The 13176-nt window shown below is 49.4% G+C and overlaps 2 protein-coding genes across 11 annotated transcripts in view; one reads left to right on the forward strand and one right to left on the reverse strand.

Annotated features, from left to right (window-relative positions):
• Positions 1-13176, reverse strand: part of LOC309624565 (uncharacterized protein) — a 130358-nt gene that overhangs the window by 80717 nt on the left and 36465 nt on the right. The window lies entirely within an intron of this gene.
• Positions 1-13176, forward strand: part of AFAP1L1 (actin filament associated protein 1 like 1) — a 75923-nt gene that overhangs the window by 28531 nt on the left and 34216 nt on the right. The window contains 8 exon segments of the mRNA XM_082382675.1: positions 709-837; positions 1876-1959; positions 2762-2859; positions 3511-3619; positions 7554-7652; positions 8330-8541; positions 10234-10413; positions 12355-12447. Coding sequence (XP_082238801.1) covers positions 709-837; positions 1876-1959; positions 2762-2859; positions 3511-3619; positions 7554-7652; positions 8330-8541; positions 10234-10413; positions 12355-12447 — 1004 coding nt within the window.

Raw genomic sequence — 13176 nt, forward strand, 5'->3', positions numbered from 1 at the left:
AGCTCCGTGTGGTCTCAGACCAGCATCATCAGTTTTAGCTGGGAGCTTGTCAGCAATGCAGAATCTCAGGCTCCATACCAGACCTCCTGAGTCAGAATCTGCATTTTGACAAGATCCCCTGCTAATTCCTATATACACTTAAGTTTGAGAAACACTGGCGTAGCGTGGAAAAAAGAAGAGCAACAAGAGTTTTTGGCCAGGGGTGGGAAGGGTTAATGTTTAGTTTGGCTCCTGTCAAGCCACCGGAAACAGAAGGTTCCAGAGATTGAAGGGTATGGACTGATGGGACAGGAAGGCTTCCTTCCTGCCTTGTGTCCTGGACAGCCAGGGCTCCTGCCTGGGACCTGCACTGACCCTCGAGCTGCAGTGAGGAAGGACCCCTAGGCCTGCAAAGCAGAGGGCAGGCTGGGACAAAGAGAGGGCTAAGTGCCTCTGCTCAGGCTACCTGGGAGGTTCAGTCCTCAGGCCAAGCCCAGATGAGGTCTGAGGCAGTGGGGAGGCCGGAAAAACGTCACAGTTAACTGAGCAGAGCTCTCCCCAGGGAGGCTGGTGGCCAGCACTGGGACAGCTGTGTGAGGGCCTCCGAGGTCTCCCTGTTGCCCTGGGCCCCGTCCTCTGGCCCCTGCTTCCCTGGGTCCTGGAGGGTGGGGGCGGGCCCAGATCCTGGACATAGAGCCATGACCATGCTCCATGGGCCTTCCTCCTCAGTGCTGGAGCAGCTGCTCCCCGAGCTCACAGGGCTGCTCAGCCTCCTGGACCATGAGTACCTCAGCGACACCACCCTGGAGAAGAAGATGGCTGTGGCCTCCATCCTGCAGAGCCTGCAGCCCCTCCCAGGTCAGCCGTCAGCACTCCGCCCAGAGCTCCTCGAGAGCCCTCAGTAACTCCCCAGGGCCTGCTGGCAGGAGGAAGCGTAGACCGCACAGCATGGCATTCACCTCTCTTCATGGTTTAGCCAGCGTCCCCATCCACTCCAGCCCTTCTCCACCACAGCCCTGACTGCGCTCTGTCCTCCTCCATCCCCAGCCCTCTACAAACTCACACAACACACATGCCACGCACACTCGTGTACACACTACTACCACACTCACACACACAAAACATGCTCTCACGTAGACCTCACATAGTAACAAACACATCGCACACAACACACCCCACACGCTCTCTCACATGCAACACACTCACATACTCATCACATACACATCACACACGCCTACACTCAGATGCACACTCACACACTCCCTCATCTTTATAAGCTGCATGCCTGCCCCCCACCTCTACTCATGCCTCTCCCTCTAATCCCCACAGCCTCTCTGCCTCGCTGTGTGCTCAGCAGCAAAGCCTCCTCATCTGCTCCAGCCTTTGCCCCAACCTCAAGTGAGCCCAAGAGATGATATGTGTACATCAAGAGCTCAGGAAACTCTAATGAGCTGTATCATGTCCCGCAGGGTTGAAGGGGTCTGAGTGACATGGGGGGAAGTCACCACTGGGTGACACTGAGCCTCACTTCCCAGCGACAAAACGGGCCAATGTCATCGGCCACCCTCACAGGACTGTTGGAGGATAAAAGGGGCAGCAGTTTGCCAACTGTCCCCCGGCTGTCCCCAAAGCAGCCCCTCTACTCTGTTCTCTATACTGGGCTCTGGGCATCCTTTCACTTGGAGAAGGAGATCCTTAATAACAATGTAAAAAGGGAAACAAAGTTTGAAAGCAGGGAAATGATTTAGGATATGCACATGCTTTGCAACCTGAGCGCTGTGTCCTGTGTGGGATAAAAGTCCAAGTGGGCAGGGTAAGCCGGCCGTCCTCAGCACCAGCAGCGGCCCCGGGCCCCCTCCCTCCTCACTGATGGCCTGCTCTCCTCCTTCCTCACAGCCAAAGAAGTCTCCTACCTGTATGTGAACACAGCGGACCTCCATGCCGGGCCCAGCTTTGTGGAGTCCCTCTTTGAAGAATTTGGTAAGCAACCCTCTCCTGACCTCTGCTGGAAGCCGTCCTTTCCCCCACGTGCGTGTCCACTGCCCCAGTCTCTGGAACGGTCCCCAGATTGGGCAGGAAAATACCTGCATCTGGGCCTGGCTCTAACATTACAACATTGAGTCACTTCGGGAAAGTCCCTTTGCCTTTCTGGGCCCTGCCAGGTCTGAAAATCTAGACAAATCCATACAGTTATGGGAAATCATCCCTGAGATTTGAGGAAAGGTAGGGATGAATGCGCAGTCCAAAGAAGGCTGGCACATAGGGCGTCGTCTCGTCTGCTGCTAACATCCATCTTAGTAGCTACCTGGTCTGTGAGTTGAGTGGTCCCACAGCTCAGCAGAAAATGGAGCTGTGAGGACTAGCAGAGGCGCCAAGGGTGTGGGAGCAGCTGAGCAGCGCTGCGTGCAGGGTGTGTGTGATCCCTGATCTATCCTGAGGGAAGACAGCACTGTTCAACACAGGGAGAAAGCTATGGGTCAGATGAGAGGATTTACGGACTGACAGACTTTGGGAAAACACTGCGCCTTCATTACATAACCCTTGAAAATTTCCAAAGCACTGTACCAAATAGTGTTATCCCATTTGATCCTCTCGATAACACTGGGAGCTAGACAAGGCAGGGATCATTGTGACCACATTACAGATAAGAGGGATGAAGTCGCTTGACCAGGGTCACTAATGGAGGAGGTGGTGGAGCTTCCTGACCGCAAATCTAGCCCTCTTCTCACTCTGCCATGCTCATCCTCCACTTTCTCTGTCCCAATGGCCTGACCCTTCATAGACTGTGACCTGAGCGGCCTTCGAGACATGACAGAGGACGACGGGGAGTCCTGCAAAGAAGCCACCCCTGAGCCAGCCAAGAGCCCATCTCTGAGACACGTGAGTTCTTACACTCTCAGGCCCTCTGTTCCTCTGGAGGAGGTAAGGGAAGCTCTCCCTGCTAATGCTGGGGACCCTCCTGGGGGTCTCTCTCTTCAGTGTGGTGGTCAAGGGCAGAAAAAGCACTGTGAGAACATTTCAATGACTCATGACATACTGTGCCCGTGCCAAGCAGGGATAATGCGGTAAACTGACCTGTCCCTTCAGGCCCAAAGGACGTCCCCACCCCAACCTCCGATTTCAGTACCACAGGAAGAGTGATGGGGAAAGCTCTGGGTCACAAGATGGGTGGCCTCTGCCCTCCTCCCTTCTGCTGTGTGGCATATCACTTCCTGTCTCTGAGCCTGAGTTTTCCAGCTACAAAAATGAAGGTCTGGATCATATCTAGGGTTCCTACCCTTTGGTGCCATGGAATTAGGACAAGGGGCCCAAATCACATCAAACATTGTCTGTCAACTGCATAATTCACTATCATCATCACCATAAATGGTACCAATTGTTGACCACTCATTATATCGTTTCATATTCAGAGACTGCATCCTGCCTTCTAGGAGCTCCCTGTCCCCCAGCCTCCTCCCTGTCCCTCTCTGCCTGCTCCCCTCTGCTCTCCTGGCCTTCTGGGTTTCACACACCTCCTTTGTCCTCCTTCAGGCAGCCGACTTGCCTCCACCGCTCCCCAAAAGGCCTCCACCTGAGGACTACTATGAGGAGGCCCTTCCCCTGGGGCCTGGCAAGTCCCCCGAGTATATCAGCTCCCACAGTAAGTTCTTGTCCCTGAGGGCTGGGGCGTGCGGAGGAGAAGGCTCATCTCCTGAAGCTCCTGTGTGTCCTGCTGGGGCTGGTGCTCCAAGCCTGGCACCATTCAGCCATGCCACACCTACTGAGGAGGAGCTACCAGAGCACCTGGCTTCTCCAGTGACAGCCTGGGTGGGCCGGTAGGCATGGCCTGGGGGTTAGGGGCTTGGGTTCTAGTCCCAGTTCTATGTGACCTTGGACAACCCCCTTCCCCTCCCTGGGCCTCTGTTCCCCTACCCTTAAAATAAGAAAGAGGGGCTAGATACACACATATAAATGCACTAGGACGAAGTTCACAGATGAGTGCTACTGGCTTGAGTATAGGGACTTAACATTACATACAAGAAACTCTATTATGGTTTTTGGATGACGCAGCATGTGTAGTTGAACCTGTATAAGATGTTTGTGTGTTGTTATCCTATCATTCAGCAGCACAGTGGCATATTCTCCAACTACCAAAAAAAATACATAAGATAGGTCTGTCTGTGCTGATCAGAAATGAATCCCAAGATATATATTGGAAAAAAATCAAAGAGAATACTGCATATAACAAGATCACATTTGTTTTTAAATAGGGTACTCACATGCACATGCATTTAACAATTTTTCTAGGATATGCAAGAAACTCTTAACAGTATTTTCCTATAGGAAATGAATAGAAATCTGGGTGAAATGGAACATATTTTCCCATTCATACTCTTCTGTACTGATTGTGCTTTTCACCATGTTGTAGTAAATACATATAACATAAAATCGACCACTCCAACCATTTTAAAGTGTCCGGTCAGTGGCGTTTAGTGCATTCACAGTGTTGTGCAGCCATCACCACTATCTAGTTCCCAAACATTTTCATCACTCCAGAAGGAAACCCCATACCCAATAAGCAGTCACTTTCTGTTCCTCTCTCAACCGATCTGTTTTCTGTCTCTATGGATTTGCCTAATCTGAATATTTCATTTAAATGGAATCACACATTGTGTGATATGTGGCCTTTTAGGTCTGGATTATTTTATTCAGCACAGTGCTTTCAAGGTTCATGCTCGTCATTGCATGTGTCAGTACTTCCTTTTTATGGACAAAAAATATTCCGTAGTATGGATATACCACATTTTGTTTATCATCTGTCAGTTGATGGACATTTGGGTGTTTCCACCTTTGGGCTATTATGGTATATTATTTTTATGATTAATAAACTAGTTCAAACAAAACTACTGAAATGGTGGGGTTGGACCAGGTGATCAATGCCCCTCCTTCAGCCTTCATAGTCTTGGGGTCTGTGTCACTGCCAGCAGCTGTTTATGTGAAGCAGGTGACTTTATTTTATCCACTTGAGGATGGGGAAGAAGGAGGGGATGAAGTGCTGCTGGGCCCTGAATCCCAGGACCAGCCCCTCAGCTGGGTGAGGCTCCTCCCCCTCCCCAGAGAGCTCAGATGGGGCAAAGAAGCTGCCTCCTGGAGCAGCAGGGATCCTGGGGCGGGAGGGAAGGGAGTGCCTCAGGAAAGGCCAGGGACCTTATCCAGGGAGAGGGCACCAAGCCCGACAGGAAATATCCTTCCTCTCGCACAGGGTCCAGCCTACCAGGTGTCCAAGTGCTATGACCCTGGTGCTCCCTCCCTCTTCCCCCTCGCACCTCCTCCTTTCCCACCCCCACCTCTGGCCTGAGCACCCCCAGGCCACCTCACAGGGATGTCACCAGCATCTGAGACCTCAGAATGCCTCCTGGGAAAAGCAGGCTCTGAGCCTCACTTGGGAGATACAATTGGGTGTCCCAGTCACTGGGAATTTGAGTGCTGCCGTCCTCAAGAAACAGATGGACGGCACGGGCTGAGAGCCCAGAGCAGTGGTCTGAGGAACAGGTGGTGTGAGAGCAAGTTGGTCTGAAGGAAGGAAGGCTTCCTGGAGGAGAGGATGTGCACCTGTTGACCAAGCTGGCAACCTCAGTTCTGATCCAGGCTCTATCACTAGCAAAATGTGTGGCCTCAGTTTCTTCATCTGTGAAGTGGGTCTGATACCCACCTCCCTGCATTGTGGGAATCCAAAGAGATGATAAATATAATGATATCTAGTATTTGCCTAGGATGTTCTGTGTGCCAGGCATTGTGCTGAGAGTTCATATGCATATCACTAATCCAAGGTGGGAACTGTTCATGTCGATTTATAGGTAAAGAATCTGAAACGCAGAGAAACTGTTTTCTTTCCAAGGTCACTCAGTAAATGATGGAGATAGATTTGAACTCAAATCTGATTAACCCCAAAGCACATGCCCTTAATCCACTAAGCTTCAAAGTATGCTCCAGAGACCAGCTGTATGAAAATAATCTTGCTTTAAAAAAGTCTGATTCCTTGGAGTTCCATATATTTTCTCTTTTTACATATGTTTAGAACTAGGCTATTAAATAGTTTTTTTTCCTAGTGCAGATTCCTCAGCTCAGCCCACATCAGTGAATCCGAATCTCTGGGGATACAGTCCAGGGATCTGCATTTTAAAAAGACCCCCAGTGAATGTAAATTGGTGCAGCCACTATGGAAAAAATATGGAGGTTCCTCAAAAAACTAAAAATAGAGTTACCATGTGATCTAGCAATCCCACTCCTGGGCATATATCTGGAGAAAACTCTGATTCGAAAAGATACATGTAACCCCAATGTTCATAGCAGCACTATTTACAATAGCCAAGACATGGAGGCAACCTAAACACCCATCAACAGATGAATGGATAATGAAGATGTGAGATAGAGAGATAGAGAGATAAAGAGACAGATCTGTATATATACACACAATGGAATATTAGCCATAAAAAGAATGAAATAATGCCATTTGCAGCAATGTGGATGGACCTAGAGATTATCATACTAAGTGAAGTCAGACAGAGAAAGACAAATACCATATGATTTCACTTATATGTGTGGAATCTAAAATATGATACAAATGAACTTATTTACAAAACAGATACAGACTCATAGACATAGAAAACAAACCTATGGTTACCAAAGGGGAAAGGTGGTGGGGGATAAATTAGGAGTTTGGGATTAACAGATACAAGCTACTATATACAAAATAGACAACCAGCAAGGCCCTACTGTATAGCATAGGGAACTATAATCAATATCTTGTAATAAACTATAATGGAAAAGAAAAATAAATAAATAAAAAGACCCCTGGTAATTGTGATACAGAATACAATTTGGGATAACCCCACTCCTATACTGTACTGATTCCCATGAATGGGAAAGTGGAAGTTCAGCATCAGCAGCTGTTGTATGTGTTATTGTATGTATTCACTATTTTATGTGTTCTTATTATCTCCTCTAATCCAGTTCCTCCTTTGTAGTCACAGAAATTTAGAAGGAGAGGAGGGGGTGGATGTATTAAGAAGTGAGCAGAGGGGCTGAAGTGGAAGCAGATGAGACAAAGGCAGAATAGAAAGGGGGTCTGGGCCCAGGTGCTGGGACACCACTCCCTGCAGTGCAGGGGCCAGAACTGTGACTGAGACACACACCCACACACACCAATGCTCTGGGGTCAGAGGAGAGGGGCTGACCACTCTCTGCCTGGGAAGGTCAAAGGAAAGATCTTCAAGCTGGGTTTTAGAGGGTGAGGAATGCTCTAGCAGTTGCTAAGAGGGCACAGAGAATAGCATGAATATAAGCCTGGAAGTGTGACAGGGCCCAGCAATGTAGTTCCTGGTGACAGGAGCACAGGGGGCAGGTGTGGAGCTAGAGCAGATGAGATGCAGAGACGAGGCCCCACACCCTGGCCGGGGAGTGAAGACAAGAAGCTGTACTCCCTCTTCCCTGAGGAGGGCATGGTGTCCACGATCTTCCCCAGCCCTGGCGCCTGGCGTCTGCCTGCATTTCTCCTAGTACTGCCCTTTCTGCCCTCTCTGCCAACCCCACAGACGACTGCAGCCCAGCCCACTCGATTGTGGACAGCTACTACGAGGATGCAGACAGCAGCTACCCCGCGACCGGGATGAATGGGGAGCTGAAGAACTCTTGTAAGTACCAGGTGGATGTTCAGCCCAATTCCGTCCTCACGAAGAGCAGGCCTTGACCTGACCTTGGCATGCCCGTGCCTACCACCCCGTCACCTCCCTGGGGTCGCCACGGAGGCCTCAAAGCCCTTGTTCTCAGAGACCCTGGGATTCAGTGGGAAGACTGCTGGCATGGGAGTCAGGAGCCCCAGACCAAGCCCTTGCCCTGACTCTCGGTGACTGACCTTAGGTGAGTGATTTATTCTCTCTGAGCCTCCAGATTCCTCTGTATAAAATGGGGACTTTGCTGGGTGCCATGAAAGTGACCTGAGACAATGGATGCAAAGATGATGGGTAAAGACAAAAGCTGATGTTTACTGAGCCCTCACTGAGTGCCAGACACTCGGCTAAACACTCTGTATTTGTTGCTGTTCACAATAGCCCAGTGAGGTAGGTATTATTCATTATAATTGATGAGGAAACTGAAGCTCTGAGAGGTGAAGTCACTGAGATCACAAAGCAAGTAGTAAATCTGTAAGACACAGTGCCCATGTGGGGGCTTAGTCATTACCAACATCACACCTCACACCTACCCCTTCACAGCCCCGGGGCCCCAGAGCAGGGATGCCTGCAGAGGGGTAAGAAGGTGCCCCCCCACCCGGTGACGGCACAGGGACGGGTCCTTTCCGTGGCTCCTGCAGACAATGACTCTGACGCCATGAGCAGCTCCTACGAGTCCTATGATGAGGAGGAGGAGGAAGGGAAAGGGCCGCAGCCCACACACCAGTGGCCTTCAGAGGAGGCCTCCATGCACCTGGTGAGGGACTGCAGGATATGTGCCTTCCTGCTGCGGAAAAAGCGCTTCGGGCAGTGGGCCAAGCAGCTGACCGTCATCAAGGAGGACCAGCTCCTGGTGAGTGGCCACAGACGAGTGCCTCTCGGCCTCACGTGGACTTGCATGTGCCTGCGCGTGTGTCTGAGTATCTGTGTGCGTTCAGGCATGTCTGCCTCGGTTCCTCTAGGTTTGCTTTGTGCACAGAGGCTCAAAGCCCGGTGCTTCTGAGATCAGGGCTCTCCCACTCGAGAAGAATTAAAAAACAAAACAAAACCTGAAGACCTGATAAAGACTTTATCAAGTTTTGTTTTGCCAGACATGAATTTTTTATCACTTTAAAACAATATTTATCATTTTTCATTATGCAAGTAAATGTATTTATTTATAAAGCCAGAAGAAAATAAAATGAAATATGATTTTTTTTTAAAAACCCACCTAACCCCGTTGACCGAGAGCTAACCACAGTTAGATTTTGATGTATAAACTTCCACCCTCATTTCCATACAACTGTCTTTCCTAAAACTGAGCCCATGTAACACTTGTTATTATATAACTCGCTTTTTTAAACTTTTTTTTTAAATTCACCATCTTTCATCACTAGCATTTCATAAAAGAAATGTACCTTTAATTCCAAAGTATAAGGATGGACATAATTTCAGGAAAAAAAAAAAAGAGAGCTGTTTACCTATTGACAAGTCTTACCGAACATACATACATTTGAAACATGACATTTTCTCACCCTGCAGCAGTGAAAAGCTCATCCCAGGCCAGAACCAGGCCAAGAATCATGACTTACTTCTTTCCACACCTTATGCCTTCTATCTTTTTCTTGACTTAGTGTACTGTCTAGGACCTCCAGTACAATGTAAGTAGAACTGGTGAGAGCAGGCATTATTGTCTCAATCCAGATCTCGAAGGAAAGTTCAATAATTCACCATCAAAGCTGATGTCTGCCATGGGTTTTTTGTAGGTGTTCCTTATTATCACATTAAGCAAGTTCTCCTCTAAGAGTCTGCTAAGAGTTTATGTTACAAATGGGTGCAGAATTTTATCAAATATTTTTTCTGCTTCTATTAGGATATATGGTTTTTCTCCTTTTTTCTGTTGATATGATGAATTATACAGTTAGTTTTTGAATGATAACCCACTCTTGCACTCCTAGAATAAACCCCACTTGGTCTCTATGCAATATGTTTTTATGTGTGTCTGGATTCTATTTGCTAATATTTTGTTTTAGTTTTTACAACTATGTTATGAGAGAGATTAGCCTATGATTTCCTTTTTTGTAATGTCATTGTCAGGTGCTGGTATCAAGGTAATGTTAGCCTCATAATAAGAATTGGAAAGTGAGAATCATTATTGATAAACTATTGACTTCCCAAGCCCAACCCTCCATCTCTGCTAGAATTCTCTCCCCCACATTTCTGCCATGTAGCCCATTAATAGCAGGGAGCTGGCTTCCTCCCAAGACAGCCTGTTTCTTCTCTGGTTCTTTAGACTAAAACGGTCTTCCTAGTATTGTGCTAAAATCTGCCTCTTCCTAAATAGGTAGTTGTGACCCTTGGGACCGCTCAGTGGCCCTTGAGATCTGGAGATTGCCCAAAGATGCCCCTCCCAGGCTTCTCCTCTCTGTAGTGAACAGCCCCTGTCTTCATGCAGTGCCCACAGCTGGACTGGGTGGGGAGGTCTCTGTGGGGTAGGTTGAGTTTCCCTGTCTCCTCCCTCTACTCTCCACTCCAGGAGGCCCTAACCCCTTCTATTCCTGTCCAGTGTTACAAAAGCTCCAAGGACCGGCAGCCACATCTGAGGCTAGCGCTGGATGTCTGCAACGTCATCTACGTGCCCAAGGACAGCCGGCACAAGAGGCACGAGCTGCGCTTCTCCCAGGGGGCTACCGAAGTCCTGGTGCTGGCACTGCAGAGCCGGGAGCAGGCCGAGGAGTGGCTGAAGGTACAGGGGGGCTGTGCCTTCGCCCACCCCCCCTCCCTCCTTCCTTCCTCTCTTCGCCAGACCCAGCCCTCAATGGCGTGGGCCCCTGTCACTGGAAGAACAGGCCTTGCTCAGGGGAGACGGGGTCAGTGCCCTTCACATAAAGCTAGGGCTTTATGTGGAAATGGGCTTCGGACATCTCCAGGAGACAGACCTCAGGCTGGAGACCTGTGTTCCTTCTAGTTATTTGAATCCCCTTTCTAACACGCCTACTGTGGGTTTATCCTACCTGCAATGTACATCTCCAGGAATGGGGAGCTTAATACCTACAAAGGAAGTTGATTTTATCATTAGACAAGCTAATCCTTTTTCTTCTTTTAATAAAGGAGAAATTCTTTCTTACCTTAGGTGAAACGTGCATACTTATCACATCCACCTATGACCCAGCCTCTGCATCTTGCAGCTACACAACAATTAGAGTTACCATGTACTGAGCACTTACTTTGTGCCATGCATTGTGCTAAGAGCTTTATACACATGACTTCATTTACTATTCACAGTGGGACTAATATTGTTCCCATTTTACAGATGAGGAAACTGAGGCACAGAGAGCTTCTGTGACTCACCCAAGGTCAACCACCAAGTGGTTCGGGCAAGGATTAGAAGCAAATAAGGAAACCTACTCCAAAGGCGACAGGCAGGGTGGCATACTGATGACAAGGGAGAACTTGGGTGCCACACAGACTTGAGTTCAAGTCCCAGACCTAAGTGGCATTTACTGGCTGTGTGATCTTCTGCAAAGGACTTCGCTTCCCTGTGCCTCAGTTTCTTCCTCTATAAAATGGTTCTTGTAAGGATTCTAGAGAGTACCTGATATAGGGCCTGCCAGGCAGTAAGTCCTGAGTAACTGTCAGTGACTACTCTGCAGTGATGGCGAAGCCCTCACCCCCAGGCCCTTACAGCAGCTCTCCCCTCCTCTGATCTTCCTGCTGGAACAAAGAAACCAAACCCCTCCTTCCCTCCCTCCCCATCCTCCCTTCCTTCCTGTGATAACCAGCTCTCCCACTGGGATGTTTACTGTTTCTCATTACTGCCTTTGTCTCAGGAGGGGAAGGAAGAGAGAGAACCTGCATGCTGGGGTGGGGGTGGGGGAGAGTGCTCTGTCCTCAAGGGGTGGTTGGGTCAGAAGAAGAAGCCCTAGACCTAGAGTTAAGAGGCCTGCCTTGGCACGCCAGTTAGCCCAGAGGATAGGGCAGGCAGCCATGGCTTCGCCTCTCAGAGCCTCATCATCCTAATCTGTAATTTGGGGATCAAGGTGCCCCTGCCCCACAAGGCTGCTGTGGGGATACAATGGGATAATCCACGCAAAGCCACCTGACAGATGAGCAGCAAGTGGTCCGTTACAGTTTCACGGTCTGGATGCTTGTGCTGCATGGCCTCAGATGAATGCCTTGGAGTCTCAGTTTCCACATCTTTGAAATGGAGAGAATAACCCTGGCTGCCCTGCAGGTAGTTGTAAAGTTCCAACATGTCACAGAAGCGAGTCCTCATGCCTGTGCGGGGCATGCTGGTTCACATGGCCCTTCACACCCATCATCTCACTGGTCCTCACACACCCAAGGACGTAATAAGCAGAGGACCACTAATATCCCCATGTTACAGATGGGGAAACTAAGGCCCAGAGCGGGGAAATGGCTTTCCCAAGGCCACGCAACTAATTAGTAATGGCACCAGGTCTAGAACCCAAGCCTCTGGGCCCAATTCAAGGGACAGACACAGGAGAAAGCCTGTTCAGATCCTGACGTGCCCCACAAATGGGGCAGGAGGCCACATCAACCCATCTCTTCCACCCAGTGATTCCAGCTGCTCTGCCTGATGGCCCTGACCACACAGACCCCATTCTTGCTTTTGCCTCCACAGCGTCCCTGCCCACCTGCTCACAGATGTGTGTCCTCTCCACAGGTCATCCGAGAGGTCAGCAAGTCCGTTGGGGGTGCTGAGGGGGCAGATGTGCCCAGATCCCCAGTCCTCCTGTGCAAGGTGGACCTGGACAAGGTACCTCTGTCTTCTCAAGGTTCCCTCTGGGCCAGGCAGTGGGGATTCCGTACGGGCTCTGCCCCAGGGTACTCGCAGGCTGGTGGTAAAGCCAGGCATTGACAGTAGGCACTCAATAAATGTCTACTGAATTCATGAATGAATGAATGCCTGTGTCCAAGGTGCAGTACAAGCCTGAGGAGGGAGTGACTACCCTGCCAGGACAGGAAGAGGTCACGTTGGAACTGAGCCATGCAAACTAAATTGGAATTAGTCAGAGAAGGAGTGTGCCCCACTGGCACATAAGTGAAACGGTCGTTTCATAGTCTGTCAGGCCAATGGCAAACACGTGCTAATGCCTATGCTTCACCAGGTGCTGTGGGTGATCAAGGGACTCCACCCCAAATCCCAAGGGGAGAGTTAAGACTCCCATACATGGGTCTCACATGACATAATACAGGCTAGCATTATAGAAAATATGACTGTGTGGCCAGGACTGTCCTAAATGCTTTACGTGCATTACCTAATTTAATTTCTACAGCAACTCTGATAAACTACATTTTCAGAAGAGGAAGCCAAGGCATAGAGAGGTTTGCCCAAAGTCACATATAGTTAATAAGGAACAGAGCTAACTGATTTACACCCCGCCAGCCTGCCTCTCAAGGGGAGCTTCCTGAGCTCCACTGGACGAGTAGTTAGCATCTGCCGTGCATTGGGCACTGTGCTAGGCACTGGGTGCAGTCCTAACGG

Source organism: Balaenoptera borealis (assembly GCF_965194805.1).
Source record: "Balaenoptera borealis genome assembly, chromosome: 2".
Classification (NCBI taxonomy): Eukaryota; Metazoa; Chordata; class Mammalia; order Artiodactyla; family Balaenopteridae; genus Balaenoptera; species Balaenoptera borealis.